The sequence below is a fragment of the Ptychodera flava genome, chromosome 9, assembly GCF_041260155.1.
Source record: "Ptychodera flava strain L36383 chromosome 9, AS_Pfla_20210202, whole genome shotgun sequence".
Classification (NCBI taxonomy): Eukaryota; Metazoa; Hemichordata; class Enteropneusta; family Ptychoderidae; genus Ptychodera; species Ptychodera flava.
The window spans coordinates 26537023-26554158 of NC_091936.1; the positions used below are offsets into that span (position 1 = coordinate 26537023).

Sequence of the window (17136 nt, forward strand, 5' to 3'; positions counted from 1 at the left end):
CGGAATATAAACTATTTAGAATAGTGCATAGTGTCACCAATAACAACTGGAAGCTTCAGGTCAAACAATCTTTGAATAACAATTTGCGGATGATAACCTACGTGTTATTCGTAGTTTCCTCATAGCCTACAATGTATAGTGAATCAACATTTTCAGTGAAATTCCAAAATCTAATTTCTTGCACACCAATGCACTTATAACCATCGTTGTCTATATCAAGTACAATTATGTCATCATTCGGGGTCCATATATGCACTCAGTCAGAAAAATGTAACAACTTAGCCGGCTATTGAACCACTCTTTTTGAGAGTGGGGATTTAGCAGAGCGGTTCTCTCTGTGGCCTCTCCGCTAGGCAACTGATGCCGTATGTTGTGGGTTCGAACCCGATTGAAAACTAGCCGTATTGCAAGTTTAAAATGGGAAAAAATTAATCAGTTTTGTCGAAGACTCCCATGTATACTGGGTGAACATTTTCGACAAAATTTCAAAATTAATTTCTTGTACACATGTGCACTTTTCAACACCCCATGCTATTCAAGTACATTTATATCAGTTATCAGACGCTATAGATGAACAGATATTGCTAGTTTCATATTGGAAAATGCACGATGAAAATCAAATTTTTTGCACTCACCTTCATTTTACCTGCCTCTTCAAGCAAAGTATATTTACATGAATTATCACACACATAGAAATGTAGAGACAAAGCTTGTTTTTATGGGAAAACGTTAATAATCGGCTCAATAGACTCCCATGTATAATGATTTGATATTTTTGGACGAGGCACTATATCGGCCACATTTTGCCTTCCTTTGAGGGAAGGGGGACTTCAAAATTGTAGCAAGTCAGAAGGGGGACTTGTACACATTGCGAGTTTACAAGGGGAGTATTTGAAAAAATCTGAGAACTTTTTTGGGATCTCCGCCCTCCCCGCCCCCCCCCCCCACCGAAGTGTTTGTGAATGCAGCCTTACTGTAGAACAAACAGGATTGTTTCCAATTTTTGTGCATGCATGACAGTTTCCCACACTTTAATACAACAATTCATTTTGTCGTCAGCGATTCAGTGACCCTGATAATGATAATAGCGTGACCAAAGTGTTACGTACCATTACCGATGATTGTGACTTCGAAATCATCATTTTACCCAGAATACGTTCGTTACAGGTGAGAAGGATATTACACAAGGCTGAAAGAGCTGTCAACTACGACCTTCTCAGTTACGATATCATCGTGGGATACGTGAGATCTAGTTGCTGTTCGGAGAAAAGGGTATCCTTTACTATTGTCTTCATTGAGAATGTATCTGTGCGTTGATATTTGATAGTTGATATTCGGTCATCACAAATTTCATTCTTCCTTCTATGGTAAAAGAGGCTTGTCGGCCATTTCTACTCCTGGAACGTCAGTTACAGTGTATAATATTGGCGGCATATTTGTTTTCAAGTTGCAATGCAATGAGTGAAATTTATTTATTGGCTATTACAGATAAAGGTGACGCAATTGCTTTTATATAATAGCTTGACATGAATAAAGATGTCTTACTATATTAATTTGGATTTGGTTATCCACCGTTAAAGTCACAACCGGTGCTACCGGTCAATCTTTTGCTCTGCTAAGAAGTCAGTTTTACTGAAAAGAAAACATACTGATTGCCTGATCAAAAAGTTATACTTGTTAGAACAGACAGGACAGTATGACGTAATTTCCGGTATCCATACAAGAAAACATGCATGTTGACAGCCTGATCGAAAAGTCATACATGTCAAAACAAACAAGACGTGATGACGTAATGTCCGGTATCAATTATAACACAGCTAGTGAGATCACGTCGGCGGTAACAAAGACAAATAGTTCGGTATAAAAGTTAACAACGGACATGCTAGCTACTCACATCTCAAACACAGACACTGCATAAGTAAACAGTTGAGTTTTAGGGTTTGAGGAGGGTACATTAATTCTGCTTGCTGTTACGATTTTGCAGTAAAGTCAATCAATGATCGAAAGTTTAAAAATCACGAAATTAAATAGTGTGTCGTACATTGTGATGCTTCGTGCTTTAACCATATCAGCGGTGTTTAACGTATAGACTTTTGGTTTCTTTATCATTATTAGCTATTGTAGACTATTGTCTATAGAAGCTATTGGGATGGGTATCCGTCCGGCGTCCGACGTCAGTCTGTATGTATGTATGTCTGTATGTCTGTATGTCTGTATGTCTGTATGTATGTATGTATGTATGTATGTATGTATGTATGTATGTATGTATGTATGTATGTATGTATTGTCACGTAGCGTGGTTGTGATATAGCTATTGTCGGATACGTACACTCTGTGGCGTGGAACGTCAGGCAGTAGAGACGGCAACTGGTACACAAATATACTCTAAGTCGTAGCACTTTATTCAGCTGAGTAACATAAGTTACACGGTAAAACTTCTATGTCTCACACTAGTCTAATAATAGGCGTCGGTCACGGTCAGTGTCGTCTGGGGCGTCTCAACAGATTCCCAACAGCTTCTACAAAGACGTGGTCCACCACAGTCAAACAGACTGGGCTTCTCACTAAACTCGGTACGTCAAAGTCTCAGAGCGTCTACATCTCTGTACAGGAATGCGTCAAGACGTGAAGTGAATAGTCTCTCTGTCTAGAAAGTATACAACTTAAATCGTCTTTAAATCTGCATATTGACATGCCTTTGGTATGCATCTATAATTAACTAAAGGAGAGTCGGCAGATGTGAAAGACAGGAAAGGTCGCTCCCATCAGTACATCTGTCAACATAGCGTCCGGTCAATGCTAATGACTTAAGCAGTTGTCAAAACAATACGTTCACTAAAGACGGATGAATGGTTACATCAAAAGAGTATCGAAGATAAACAAGGGAATCATTATTTCATCACAATTTGAACAAACCTAAGTTGGGCTATCCCTAGGGACCTGTATACCAAATAATAAAGTTGTCTGACCAGCGGTTATAAAGAAGAAGATTTTTTACCAAAAACACCTTTTTGGCGCTAATTTGCATATTTTCAACAACATCAAAAATTAAAAAAAAATGGTTTCTCAAAATCATATTTTGCATCTACACAACAAATATCAAATCAGCAAGTACTGCGGTTCTCAAGATATTTGAGTGGACGGACGCCTCACAAACGGACATACATACATACTGTGACATAGCCCTTCATAGTTTAAATTTTTTATCACTTGAATTTAGCTTTTACTGTGACCTATAGTAATCCCTTCTACACGTGGGGCATCGTGAGAATACAAATCTGTATTTTTAAGGAATTTTTTTGTCATTTTTATGTCAAAAATTTATTTCATCAAAACACAATTATCAGAATTTAAGTGAAAATAAAATGATACATGACAACGTTTGCGTTCGACAATATCTGGTTGAAAAATCATTGCAACAAAAAATGTGCAATTCCGATGTTGTTTCTTAACTATTTTTGTCTAGCTTCATGTGATTTATTTCAAATCCTCAAAGTGCTTGGTAAGTATGAGCAAGTAGCTCGATCTCATAATTCTCCCGTTTGGGATGGAGAATACGATCTATGAGCTAATGACGTAACAAAGTAAAATAAGCAACTCCCTCAGTGTAAGCTAAATATTTCATCCTTCATAACCTTCCGAATTTTCCCTTGTACAAATACCATTATAGGATACCCTGGAGAGATACTTAAAGGCCAAACAAACGAAAGGAAAGGTATGTTTCTGTCGAGTTCGTCAACTTTTGTTGTGAGTTTTCAATTGTGTGCGTCGGTGTGCGTAAGGTGCACCGGTGGTTCTTCCATAGTCATGTGAAGCTTTACATGAAACGTATTATACGGTCGTTTTATCGCAAGGTAGTATGAGTAATGTTCATAATCGTAGTATCACAAAATCTGGACCGAGGATTGCCTTCGAGGAATGTACAGAGCTAGTCTAAACACGATTGGAACTATTTTGGGATAATTGGATCTTCATATTTTTCAAATTTCTCAAAACTTCTAGGTGCCTTATAGCTGAATGTCTTAATATTACAAATTACTCATAAAATCAAGTGTGTAACGTAAAAAGAAAAGCAGATTAGCTTACATTTGCGGATTTTAAAGACATTACTTTACCATCCAAATATCCCAAATTAGTTCCAATCGTGTTTAGAGAAAATCATTTCACAATGGTTACCGTTGATATTTTAGCTTGACATTAGTACACACCCACCTGTATATTTATCTGGAATTTCCCACCCGAGCACTAAATCGTACATTGATAAACATAGAACAACTTGCATTTCAGATTTCGGAGTCTAGTGGTACTTCAATTGAAGACAGTGCTGCCAATGAGTACGATACCAATGATTCAGAAATCACTCCCTTGCTTGATATCACTGATTTAGAATCAGGAACTAAAGTAAGAAAACGTTTGTGTGTGTGTGTGTGTGTGTGTGTGTGTGTGTGTGGGTGTGTGTGTGTGTGTGCTACTTTCCGTCTCGTACATATCGTTTGAACAATGTTTACTTTCAATATTGGACAGTTTACAGGCAAGTCTCTAACTATAATCATGCATTCCAGTTATCTGTACTCTTTTATACATAAGTGTCAAGTTGATTGGTTATCAGCAATCTTTTAGACAAAAACTCTCTGCTGGTGGTAAACCCACACAAAAGAGGTGTCCCCTGCCTGTCCACCAATACAATGGAGAAAATTAAAATGAAGTTAGCAGCTGAAGTTTATTGGAATGACAAGGAAAGTTTAAAAAAAACCAAAAAGTCAAAATTTTGTTCAGGAGTATGTCTTGTCAAACAAATTGTGAGGAAGGCTGCAGGAGACACACCTATTTAAACTGATCAGAGACATAGATTTCATCGCACAAAATGAAACAATACACTAAATATTAGAATTAAACCGAAAAAAATACATCTTACAATGATATACTTGATGATGTCAAGTTACTCACAACGAATTGCAAATGACAATTTCTTCGACAATATGGCCATCCCTAATCTTGTACGAAGCGCTTACGTTGACTAGGTCGAGAATTGAAGACTGATCGATTGATTACAGAGGACAACTATGTACCTCCCGCCAAACATGGCACGTTGGCGACCCTGACTTAACACGAGCCCATCATGTAAAATCATTCTACAGAGACAGCCATGCCAGATTGGCAGCAGTGATGTGGACCATTGTACTGTTATTTTTTGCATCGACCACATTCAAACTAAAATGTTCCAAATCCAAGTCCAAGTCAGTATTTGTCCAGCCAGTTTCTAGTTTCAGAAGAGTGGTCTGGCATGATAATGGTGACACAATCGCACCGCTGATTTGAATGAGCAATGTCTACGTTTTGCATCCAATGAAATATTCGGATTACGACTGCATATGTTTAGGTTTACCTGAAAATAGGTACAATTACCGAACCACTCTCTACGTAACCTGTCTATGGTCCAATCAGCAATTGGGTATTAGTTTATTCGTGAATAAATAACACGTGTTTGGCTGTCTTGCTTTTCAATGTCACTTATGAATCTGCATTGCTCGTAATAAAAGAGTTCTGTAATACGTACAACCTTATTAAATAAAGTATATTTTTGAAAATGTCGTCCAAAACTCGTCACATTCGCATATAAATTTGTTGTAGTACGAATTCTTGGATGTTAACGGGAAATACCGACAATTTTTGGCGTCTCAGTCAGGTAACGTCCGAGGCATATTATATATATATATATATATATATATATATATATATATATATATATATATATATATATATATATATATATATATATATATATATATATCAAACCATAGATTATTATAATACATGCAATATATACACATATAAATATTGATAATAGACGTTTGTGATACATATTTATGCAATAAACACACACACACACACACACACACACACACATATATATATATATATATATATATATAGATAGATATAGATATATATATATATATATATATATATATATATATATATATATATATATATATATATATATATATATATATAATGATAAGTCCGCAAAGATATCCTGTGATGAGATAACGGAGGGTATAAAGTATACAGGACAGACATTTTAACAAGTAAATTATATATCAATTAACTTGAGTCATCCATGCAAACAATTCTGCAAATTAAGGTATAGAGTTCTTAGGTCGAATAATTTCAAAGATTTTCCTTTGTCATAATACAAACACAGATGTAAAATCTTTATATTTTTTCTGGTGTTTATTTACCATTTGGTTTGTTTATTTTCCAGGAAAAAGCGCGAAAGACCATTGCTGAGATTTGTGGTGACTACGTCCGGAAAGTCAATCAACAGAAGCTACGCAACCCTGTTAGAGGACAGCGTCACACACGACAAGGTCTGTGCCTCTGTCAATATGTGGAATCCGAAAAGTTCAAGGAGTTGGTCTGATGTGTTGGAGAGCTACTTTAACAATTGAAGATGAGGCAACAAGGATTTTCCAAAATAAGATTTCGATACAAACATTTGACATACTATCCACAGATTAGTAAGATCAAGGATCAAGTCTACATTCATTACTCTTGAGCCAAACTCGGACTTTAGTTTGAATTATCATTCTACGAAAGTTTGAACGTCTATCACAGTTGGTAAAATTAAATATAAAAACACAATCCCCGTAATAATTGTGTTGCATCACGTAAGAAAATGGTCTCAATGCATGTAGTTTTAAGGAGAAAGCGAACAAAACGTCTTTAGTTGTGAATGACAAAAAGTGCCCCGCGATGTTAGCACCCATGATCTTTGAGACGTCAATGGTGCGACAACTTCGGACCTGTAAATAATGTGAAACGATGCGTTCATATCCTATTTTTAAGTCTTCGACCAGATATGAACTGAAAATGCTACCGTGTTTCAGTATATAATTTTCGTCAACTTTGATCATTTGGATATCTATCTCTCATCAGGAAAATTCATTAAATATGCAAATAAGTTAGAAGCTGAAGTAAAAATGCGAAATGACTTTCAATAATGTTAAACCATAGTATCTTCATACTGTACATAGCAAGTTTCGTGAACTTTGATCACGTTCTTAATTATGAAAGTTTGTTAAATACGCAAATTAGGAAGTACCTGATTTAAAAATGTTAGATGATTACAGTAATGTTAGATCCAAATTAGTAATTAGCTAAAGTAAAATGACTTTGATAATGTCAGGTCATAGTTATCTCCAATGTACATAGCAAGTTTCGTCAGTTTTGATTGATTAATCCAGACGTATATCCCTATTTAAGAAAAAGCTTTAAATATTCCAGTTTTTAATAAGCTGATCTAAAAAGCTGAAACAACTTTCATGAATGTTCGATAATAGTATATCCAATGTAAATAACAAGTTTCGTCAACTTTGATCAAGTAAGTTCACATATATATCCATACTTAGGAAAGTTCATTAAATATGCAAATTATTAATAAGCTACTGTGAGATTAATTAACAACTTTCAAAATGTTATATCACAGTATCTCCAATGTACATAGGGAGTTTCGTCGACTTTGACCAGGTCAATTCAGTTATACGTCCTTAATTAGGAAAGTTCGTTAAATATGCAAATTCGTAAAATGCGAAAATGCTAAATGACTTTCAATAAAGTTAGATCATAGTATCTTCTTTGTACATAACGAGTTTCGTCAACTTTAAAGAAGTCAATCCAGATGTATCTCCTTAATTAGGAAAGTTTGTTAACGTTTGCTAAAGTAATAATCCTAACGACTTTCCCAATGTTTGATCATAGTGTCTTTGATGTACATAGAAAGTTGTATCATCTTTAATTGAACCAATCCAATATTTTTTCACAATGTATGATATTGCATCGAAAAGTCTGTTGACAATAGACTGGAGTTCTAATCACAAAATCTGAATAACATATATCAAATCACCACAAAGTTTCCCCTTAAAATACAAAATATATATACATATTATTGTAAAAGCACTGTGTGTTAACTCGCTAGATATGTTTGAAAACTCCCCGAAACAACCGTATCATATATTCCCAGCAACCCGCTGGTCTAAAGTTGTCAGTGAGCAAAAAAAGACCCCACACTTTTCGGCCCTGCCTGCCAATGACAGAGAATGTCTATCTGCCTGCGAATACCTTAGGCGCGAACAGTTTTGTTGGCTACTTATTTGTGTCTTTGGCCTTCCGGTGAATGAACCAACTATCTTTATTCTAATCTGACCACTCCCTTCCTCAAATTCTTATCATGAGCATGAAAGCGAAAATGTATAATTAAGGCTGCATTCACAAAAAAAAACGGTTAGTGGGGTTGGAGATTCAGGGGGTGGGTTCGAAAATTTTGGGGGTAGTAGAGGGGGGACTTGAAAATTTTTGGTTCCCTTTTGTGTTTTACATTTTCCAATTCCAAGTTTTTGTAGGTAATTCAATGAAAAATGATTACCATTTTTATGTCATCAAAATGTTGTAATGTTAGTAACAATTTAACAAAATTTAGAACCATTTTGTCACATTTCATGACTTTTATCTCGAAAAAATCTAAACATGTGATTTGTCGTAAAAACGAACAAACTTGAACCTAGTAACAGGGCAGAAGCTGCAACTGTTAATGATTTCTGCAATATTTCTATGCAATATAACAACAGGATCATAGGAGTTTCTTGCTATCTCCCTACAGCATGCTAAAACACACAATATTTAGTTTGTCGACAAAGCCTGTATATATGAATATAAATATGTATTTGGTGATAATTTAATTGGAGTCCAGACTGACAGTCAGTTGTTAGTGATACAAATGTATGGTACACATACACAGGCTGTGATAGCAAGCTGAATACTAGACAATTCAACATGCTGTAGGGAGTAGAACAAGAATGCAGTTGTAAAACTGAACAAAAATATTGCCAAAATTATCAAGTTAATACGCTACTGCCTAGGAGTATTGTCACTATAGTTAATGCTGCAGCTGTGCTACTGCAGTGTCACTGTCACTGCATACCTGAACAGTGATAGAGATAGCTCTGACTCTGATGTACATGGTAGTTGAAGAGTTTGGGTCAAATGACGCTCATGACAGTGAAACATACCCGGTACTTGTACACAAGATCAGGCCAGAGAGCAACACATGGAAGAACACATAGAATTTTTTTAATTCTGACATATGATAATAATCAAATATTTAAGAAAGAAGATGGTTTCACCATGCTTGATTTTCTAAATTTTCACATTCTTAGCTTGTTAAAAAATGACACAGAAGTAAAACTTTGAACAGTAAAGACTGAAAGAAAAAATGTGACCAAATGGAATTATTTATTTTTTAACCAAATTTGCAATTATTACACCCAAAATTTCAGAGATGAAAACATTTATTTGATGGGATATTTTAACTTAACAGTATTATCAATTTTGAGTAGCATCTAATCCATATATGTCTTGTAGTTTTGAAACAAATTTTGGTAGGTCACCGTGCTGAGAATTTTACAATATGGTAATTAGCCAGAATTCACAGTTTGCCTACTCTCTCATGATTGTCATTTTGTGTGCTCTTCAGCAGGAGCAATTGACCTGGCCAGAATTGGATTAACTCAAGTTGGCTTTTAGACCAAAAAATCTAAAAATTCACTGATGCATTTAAAGAACTTGCCTTGGGAATATGACTATACAAAGTGCTAATACAGGTAGTGTTGAACACCTGTGAGCAGAACGGTGCAATACATGTTTATTTTTGCTGCGCTCACATCCTTTACAAATATGCGGGCCTGTGATAGTTGGGGGGACTTGAAAAATTTTGACCATATAGAGGGGGGCATTTGAAAATGTTTTAGGGTACTTAGGGGGGGGATCTGAAAAAAAATAAGATTTCAATCGAGATTCCTCCAGCCCCCCCCCCCAATCGTTATTTGTGAACGCAGCCTAACGGCATGGCTACTCTACGCCATATTGAGTGACTGTCGTTTATATTAGGACTACTACAATTGCATAAGGAAATATAACAATTTTGTGAGACAGAAACGACACTAAAACCTTGCAAAATCCTCTGCAAGCCTGCTGCTATACCATTTGTCATTGCTATCTTACTGTACATTTACGCCGTTGATCATGCACTGTAACTCAATGACAGGATCCTCTTTCAGTTCTTGGGATTATACCTCGGGCATTCTCACACATTTTGACCTACTTAGAGTTTCCGTTCACCGTTTCATTTACTCTTGTTTAGGGACGGACCATTAGATCTTGGGAGGGGGTGGTCAAAAACAGAAAAAAATATTTCAGAGCAGAAAGTTAGGAAAAAAAATCTTCAAACTAGTTTGCAAAATAAAAAAAAAATAAATAAGAATACAAATGCGTAAAAAAAAATCTGCAAAAGTCTTTAAAATCTTGAATTTTTTTTAGATTTTACCGACAGGAAGCAGCTTTCTGTATTTTTAGTACATCCTCCAGGCACATTTTTAATTTCATTGTATACATTTAGAGTGACTGTATCCCTTATACTGGAAGTTGTGATCATCTTATCTTTTCAGGACTTTTGTATTCTGATCACTTGAAAATTATAAAATTATAGAGCCTGTTTTCTACTTGTTTCCTGCGTACAAACCAAGCAGGTACACTAGGTAAAACATTGAAACTATGGTATGGTTGTCAAGACAGAAAGTTATATTTGCCTTTTAAGATCAAGGTGAACAGATGCAGGCCACATCAGGTTCAATTTTTTTCACAGCATTTTATTGCAATGATGAATGCAAGAATGTGTGAACAAGATAAATGTATGTCTGTCGCTATGTTTTCGTTTTCAAAAAATGTAATCTTCATTGAAATCAGTGAACTGGAATAAAAGTTATGGAACACTGTCTCAGATTTCTTTTCCTTTGAGTTTTTTATACGAAAAAATTCTGAAAAAATACTCCCAAAGTGCCACCAAATACACCATTTTAATCTCTGTTTTTCAAAAGCTCCAACGGTCGCGGTGGCGGTTGCTTGTGGTGCTTTGCACCACGTCTTCACCCTCTTGTAAAAAAATCCTGGGGAGTACACTGTTTCTCTATACCAAATACTGAATAAATCTGCATGACTAATCGTTTGTGTGTAGCAAATGCTGAATGACAATTATCTGAAAAATTTTTCCACCAAAAAAAAGAGCATGACTTATGTAGCAAATTTCAAAGAAATTGGACAAGCCCTTTCAGAGAATACAGATTTTTTGACCATAAATTGCATAAATTGCCCTAAAAAGACAAATATTGAAATTTCACCACATCTATATACAGCCAATCAATTTGGACATGTTGCTACAGAGAAATAGATGTTTTGATCAAAAAAAGGGCAAAAATTGCCCTATAAAAACACAAATATGCAAATTCACCACATTTTTTGCAAACAGCTTCTCAGCTTGTCAAAAGACGATCTGCAACATTTCGCGAAATCTATCAGCAATATAAATCCCTTGGCCATATGTAAATTGGGGTTACAGCACGCAATCTTATTTGCGCTAGTGATATGGATGTACATTGTATCCTCAGACAGCGTCGAACTAAAAAAATTATAAATCTGAAAATTTACTCAGAAAAAAAATTAGCACAGCTTTTCTCATTTTGAAATTTATTTTAGAAATTTACAATTGTAAAAAAAAAATCACAATTTCATTGTGACCACCCCCCTCCCAAGATCTAATGGTCCGTCCCTTAAAGCCCCATTGGCTGTATCTCTGTGCACACCAACATGTCATCCAGTTTTCGAGGTTTTTTATTCATGTTATTCAGCCATATTTTCTTTTAAACTGTCACTATTTCAATCTTTCGTGATGACTTAAGTCGATTAATTCCAGGAGTATATTTGCTGCGGCCATGCTTGAGTTACAACTCGAATTGTTAAAATATTTAAGTTGTGCGTTCGTCGCCAATGCGTAAAATATGTACTATGGTCACATTTCGCCAAGCACTTTTACAGAAGTTACATTTGATTTCAAACCATCTGATCAAAGCAAACGCAAAACAAAAAGATAATACATCAATGGGGATTTAATGTTTCTCCTTTACCCTGTCAGCTTATTGTGTAAACTATCACAGTTTTTGACATACCATAAACAGATCGTGACAGGTTTCACAAGAAGCAAATCATTGAAATAGTTACTATGAGAATCAACAGGTGGATTGCAACGCCGTGTAACCTTTAACCCTGACTTACAGTGTGTTTTAAGACCACAATCTGGAACGAAAAGGTATGTTTTTGAAACTGGAACGACTTCGTCCGTGAAATCTTCGCTCAAACACATTTGCTCAACGCGCGGGACTGTAGCTCAATTTATTGCATACCAGAGCCCATTCACACCCTTGGATCCGTCGATGGATGACTCCGCCGTCTACATCAGGGAATGGACCCCGGCCGATAATGACATGCTTATGTCGGTGTGGTTCGAAACAGGCATGTCGACGAACCTCGTACCGGAGGAAGGCATGAGAAAGTTCTATCCGATCATGCGTCATAAACTGCTGCCAAAATGGGAGAAACATGTCGCCGTTTCCGGTACCCAACTCGTCGGTTACATTGCATTGGAGGGGAACTTTGTGAATGGTCTATTTGTTCTGCCGGAGTTCCAGGGCAGAGGTATAGGTCGGAGGTTACTCGATAGAGCCGTCCAAATACACGGGCCACTGAGAGTGTCTGTGTACTCCAACAACACAAAGGCGAAGGAGTTCTATGAGAAGTATGGATTCGAAGGCACTGAAGAACGACATGAACCTGATTTTGATTTGATGGAATGGATTATGGAAATGCCAAGTGCGTCATCTTCCCAAGAACAGCAAAATTTCACCAATCTTTCTAACGAGTCTCTGAATCCCACTCAGCCAACGAGTAACGGTAACACAGGGAGATAACTGTTGTCACACGCCGCTGAACAGCTTTTGTTATTGGCAGAGGACCAGTTGTTGTAAACACATCTTAACTCGGTTATTGAACCACTCTTTTTATAGAGTTGGGATGTGGCCGAGCGGTTTTGACTGTGATGTCTTCGCTCGGTGACTAGGCACTGTAAGTTGTGGATTCGAATACGATTGAAAATCTACTGAATTAATAAACTTAAGTTTCAGATTAACTGTTGAATTTCACTCTTTGCGATTGTATGAATTTTGATAAACTGCAACGATATCCAGTGCGATATTACCACTAATTATCTGACTTTTCCTGTATTTGAAGGAATCGCGATCGGAACACTATAGAACTAGAATTCGACCTTAATCTGATAACTTTGCAACTTCTGTTTTAAAGGAGAATAAAATAGTCTCGAAGAAGGACACATTCCTTTACATGTACTCACACTTGCAGAGTTCATGTTGAACAATAAATCGATATTATCGTCAGGAAGAGACAGTTTGATCACGATATCTATCACAAAAAGACACTATCGAGTCTGATAGTGTGGAAAATTTGAGAAAACTATGCCTTCTGAACCAAATTCACGATATCTGTTTGTCATTAAAAACGTAAATTTACACATATGATACATATCCTTCTGTGGAGATACAGGTTATTTGCGTGTACAGATCATAAATGATTATGGATTCAGTAAACAATAGGACTAAATTGCTTTGCTACTTACCGAAGTTTAATTTTTCGGTCAAATAATCATACATTCCATAAGGCCCCTTCATATCACAGATATGCGCCTTCAAAGAGGCAGACTTAAAAGTTTTCTCCAGCTTTCCTCAAGAAATCTTTCGGCTATTCTCTTTCAAAATCAAGAATAGATGTTTGGCACCAGACAAACAGATTACCCAAGATTCAAAGATCTTTGAAATTCAAAAATTGCCCCTATTCCTAACTCTAAGAAAAAAAATAAAATTTTGGAATTTCGTATACAACTCCGGCTCCGCAAAGACATATACGATGACGTAAAGGAGAGAAAATACTTTGGGATTAAGCTTATATATAAGAGTTGAAAGTTGTGAGAGGTTCCAGTGGGCTACACGAAGCTCAATATGCTCAATAAATATTATAATAGGCATGTTTGAATATCTGATCGCCAAACATATAGGTATTGATTCGCTATTGTCAGCGTGTAGCATATAGGCCTAAATATAACTTGAATCATGAAAACCTACCGCCAGCGGCGCACTTTACTTTCATGGTTTAAATTGCGTCAGCAAAGTGAAAGGGATCAGGAAAGCAAGACTTGTGCCACATTGTAGCAGAAAAAGCAGAGCCCCGATCAACAACAGCAATGAACACGAAAATGTGGAAACGTCGTCATCTCTACATCTGATTTTCATGAGCTTAGGCCAGTTGCATATTTACATGTCAACAATCGTCAGTGACACACATAAGACTTACTGCGCATACTCACAGTGACATATACGTGGAATTTCCCTTCTATTCTTTAGAATATTGTCGTTGCTATAAATATACTGCGTAATCCGGGATGACGCTCGTTTCAAACGCGTTCTCTCTACGCTACCTATAACTTTGCATTTACGCCTTCGATATCCTTAGGTGAATAATCATAATGGCGACAATAGAAATCACCGTCGATGAGCCTATCAACACACACATACAAGACGGAGAACAGCGTTTGGATGTCGACAGAGGTACGAATGTAGCTTTTGTTATATCAACGTTGAGTTGTTGCCGCCCTGCATTGTGTTAGAGGTATATAAATTCAGTTCTCAAAGCCATACAAAATTGGCCATTCTTTATCTTGTATCGCCTTCGTTTTTTTTCACAAACATGGCAAAAAGGAACCAGATTTCCTTTATTTTGTTCCCGTATATTATGAACACGATTGGAACTAATTTGGGATAATTGGATTTTCATATTTTGCAAATTTCTCAAAAGTGTTAGGTGCCATATAGCTGAATGTTGCAATATCGCTAATTACTCTTAAAAACAAGTGTGTAGTATAAAAAAGAAAAGCAGATGAGATAACATTTGTAGATTAAATCTACATTACTTCACCATCCCATTATCCCAAATTAGCTCCAATCGTGTTTATACGTTAAATTTTCCTTTCATCACAATGCTTGCACAATGTCAAAATTCACTGCTTGTGAGCAGGTCAACACTGCAGCTATAAAACGTACAGCGTAGAAGCCAGCCTACCCGCGGGGGGGGGGTCGATTTAAAAATAAATGGCAAGAAAATAAAAAAATATTGCAAGCAAACATGAACTAAAATGAAAATAATGCACAATGAATTATTTTCTGTGGTCTATTTACAGCATGCCCTCTTGTTCTGTGCAGAAACCAGTTTCTTGTTCTACTCTCTATAGCATGTATTGAAACACCATGAACTCACTTCCAAAAATTGCAGATACTGTCCCTTTCACAAGTCACCAATGAAGATAATCACGTTGTACAGGCTGCTGTACTCATCAAGACGAATACATGGGCATTTCAGCATGGTGTATAAGTAGATTTTTCTTGTAGAAAATACTGCGTTGTTAAACAGAAAATCGCTAGAGGAAAAACTAAATAAAGAGCAAAAATAATGAAAAAAGTATCACAATTTTAGTGTCATATTTTTTGATTGATAAAATAATAGTGGATTTGGGCATTTTACCGGTACTGGAGTGAATCGAAGCGTTTTTGAGGGTAAAATATCTTGATGACTATTGTTTGTCTTTCGAAGCAGGTAAAACAATATACCCTTTTAATTTCAAAATGTCCATACCGTATTTTTGAACTCATGTATCACATAAACTTTTGGAACTTTAAAAATCACTACTACTTTTCTAACATATACATATTATATAGAAGCCATATTTGGATTTTTTTGGCATTAACAAAGTTGCGTTCTGAAGAAGTTTTCTAGTTTCGATGTTCGTTTGGCACTTTTTTACAAGGTAATACCGGGAAACCACTAAAACACTCAAAATGGGCTTCAAATAACTGCATTATAATGTCTGATATACACGATATCAGGTATAACGAAGAGGACACACCCCTCTTACCTCCCTCGAGTAATTATTGGATTACTTGTGTCTCTTCAGTACAATAATTCTTCTACTTCTATGCATTGTACAACTTTTCAAAACCTTTAAATGGATTTGTACTGAATGCTTTAAACCTAACACAAAGAACACTTCAATCGCTAAACATGGCAGCACTGTTGACAGTCTGAGTCAATGATGACTTCTGTTGCAATCACTATATACCCCACCAGTAATCTTGCTACAGCATAGGTAGTTTATATTCTCTTTCAAACTTTCCAACTCCCTAAAGGAGATACCTTCAGCTAGATGTCAGCTTTGTGCTGCTGTTCGTTTCCTTCCAAATTCACTTTTGTTGTGTATGTTTGCAGTAAGCGCGCACATGCACTGGCAAAAAAGAGATACCTAAAATAGGTGAAGGGACAAAAGTTGCAAGAATTTACAAAGTTGCGAAAAATAATTCCAAGTTAAACAGGGAGAAAAATATTATGATTTCAAACAAATCTTCCAAGATCCCCCTCCCACTTAAATATCAAATCTTCAACCCCTTATAGGCTTGCAAAACTGTCTGGCAGCGCAAATATTGACACACATCCAAGCAAAGTTAAGTTGTGGACCAGACAACAATTGATCTTATTTAGGGAGTCTTCATTTTTGCGACAAGGTTGTCGAGTTTTATTTTGCCCGCATGCCAGTTTCTTCGTTACAGGGTCTGTCCACTTTGTACCTAACCGCTTGCGAGTGTACACAAAACTCACCTGCGGAAAGCCGGCTCATGTAGGTGAGGTTATGCAGTGCATTGCATCTTTTCATGGTCCCAGCCTTTATTAAATTATATATGTGTTCCGATTAAAATTTAGGATTTGAACTTTTTAAAAGTCGACATAAAAGTCGCTTAAGACATTACCTATTAAGGTTGCGTGCTTCCGGATGCCCGACCTGCATTTGTTTTTACCCTCCGACCGCATACGTAAATGCTGGAGTTGGGATTTACATGTACAGACTATCATAGTGTCAGTATACATATTCATGACCAATTGTTTTGTTTTATTCATTCATTTAAATTTATTTATTAATTAATTCATATTAAAGGATGACCCATTTACCGACACCGATTGAGTGAAAGATTCCCAATTCGGTAATTTTCCATGGGGGTCCTACGAAATTCATAAAAGAACTATTTAGATCATAAAAACTATTACAAACCCGAAACGTATGGGAAAAAATTATGAAAT

At 36.2% G+C, this 17136-nt stretch overlaps 1 protein-coding gene across 1 annotated transcript in view; it reads left to right on the plus strand.

Annotated features, from left to right (window-relative positions):
• LOC139140501 (uncharacterized) overlaps nt 1-17136 on the plus strand; it is a 172617-nt gene that overhangs the window by 109747 nt on the left and 45734 nt on the right. The window contains exons 2-4 of the mRNA XM_070709807.1: nt 1168-1272; nt 3467-3502; nt 3671-3715. Of these exons, the coding sequence (XP_070565908.1) occupies nt 1168-1272; nt 3467-3502; nt 3671-3715 (186 nt within the window). The remainder of the gene's footprint in view (nt 1-1167; nt 1273-3466; nt 3503-3670; nt 3716-17136) is intronic.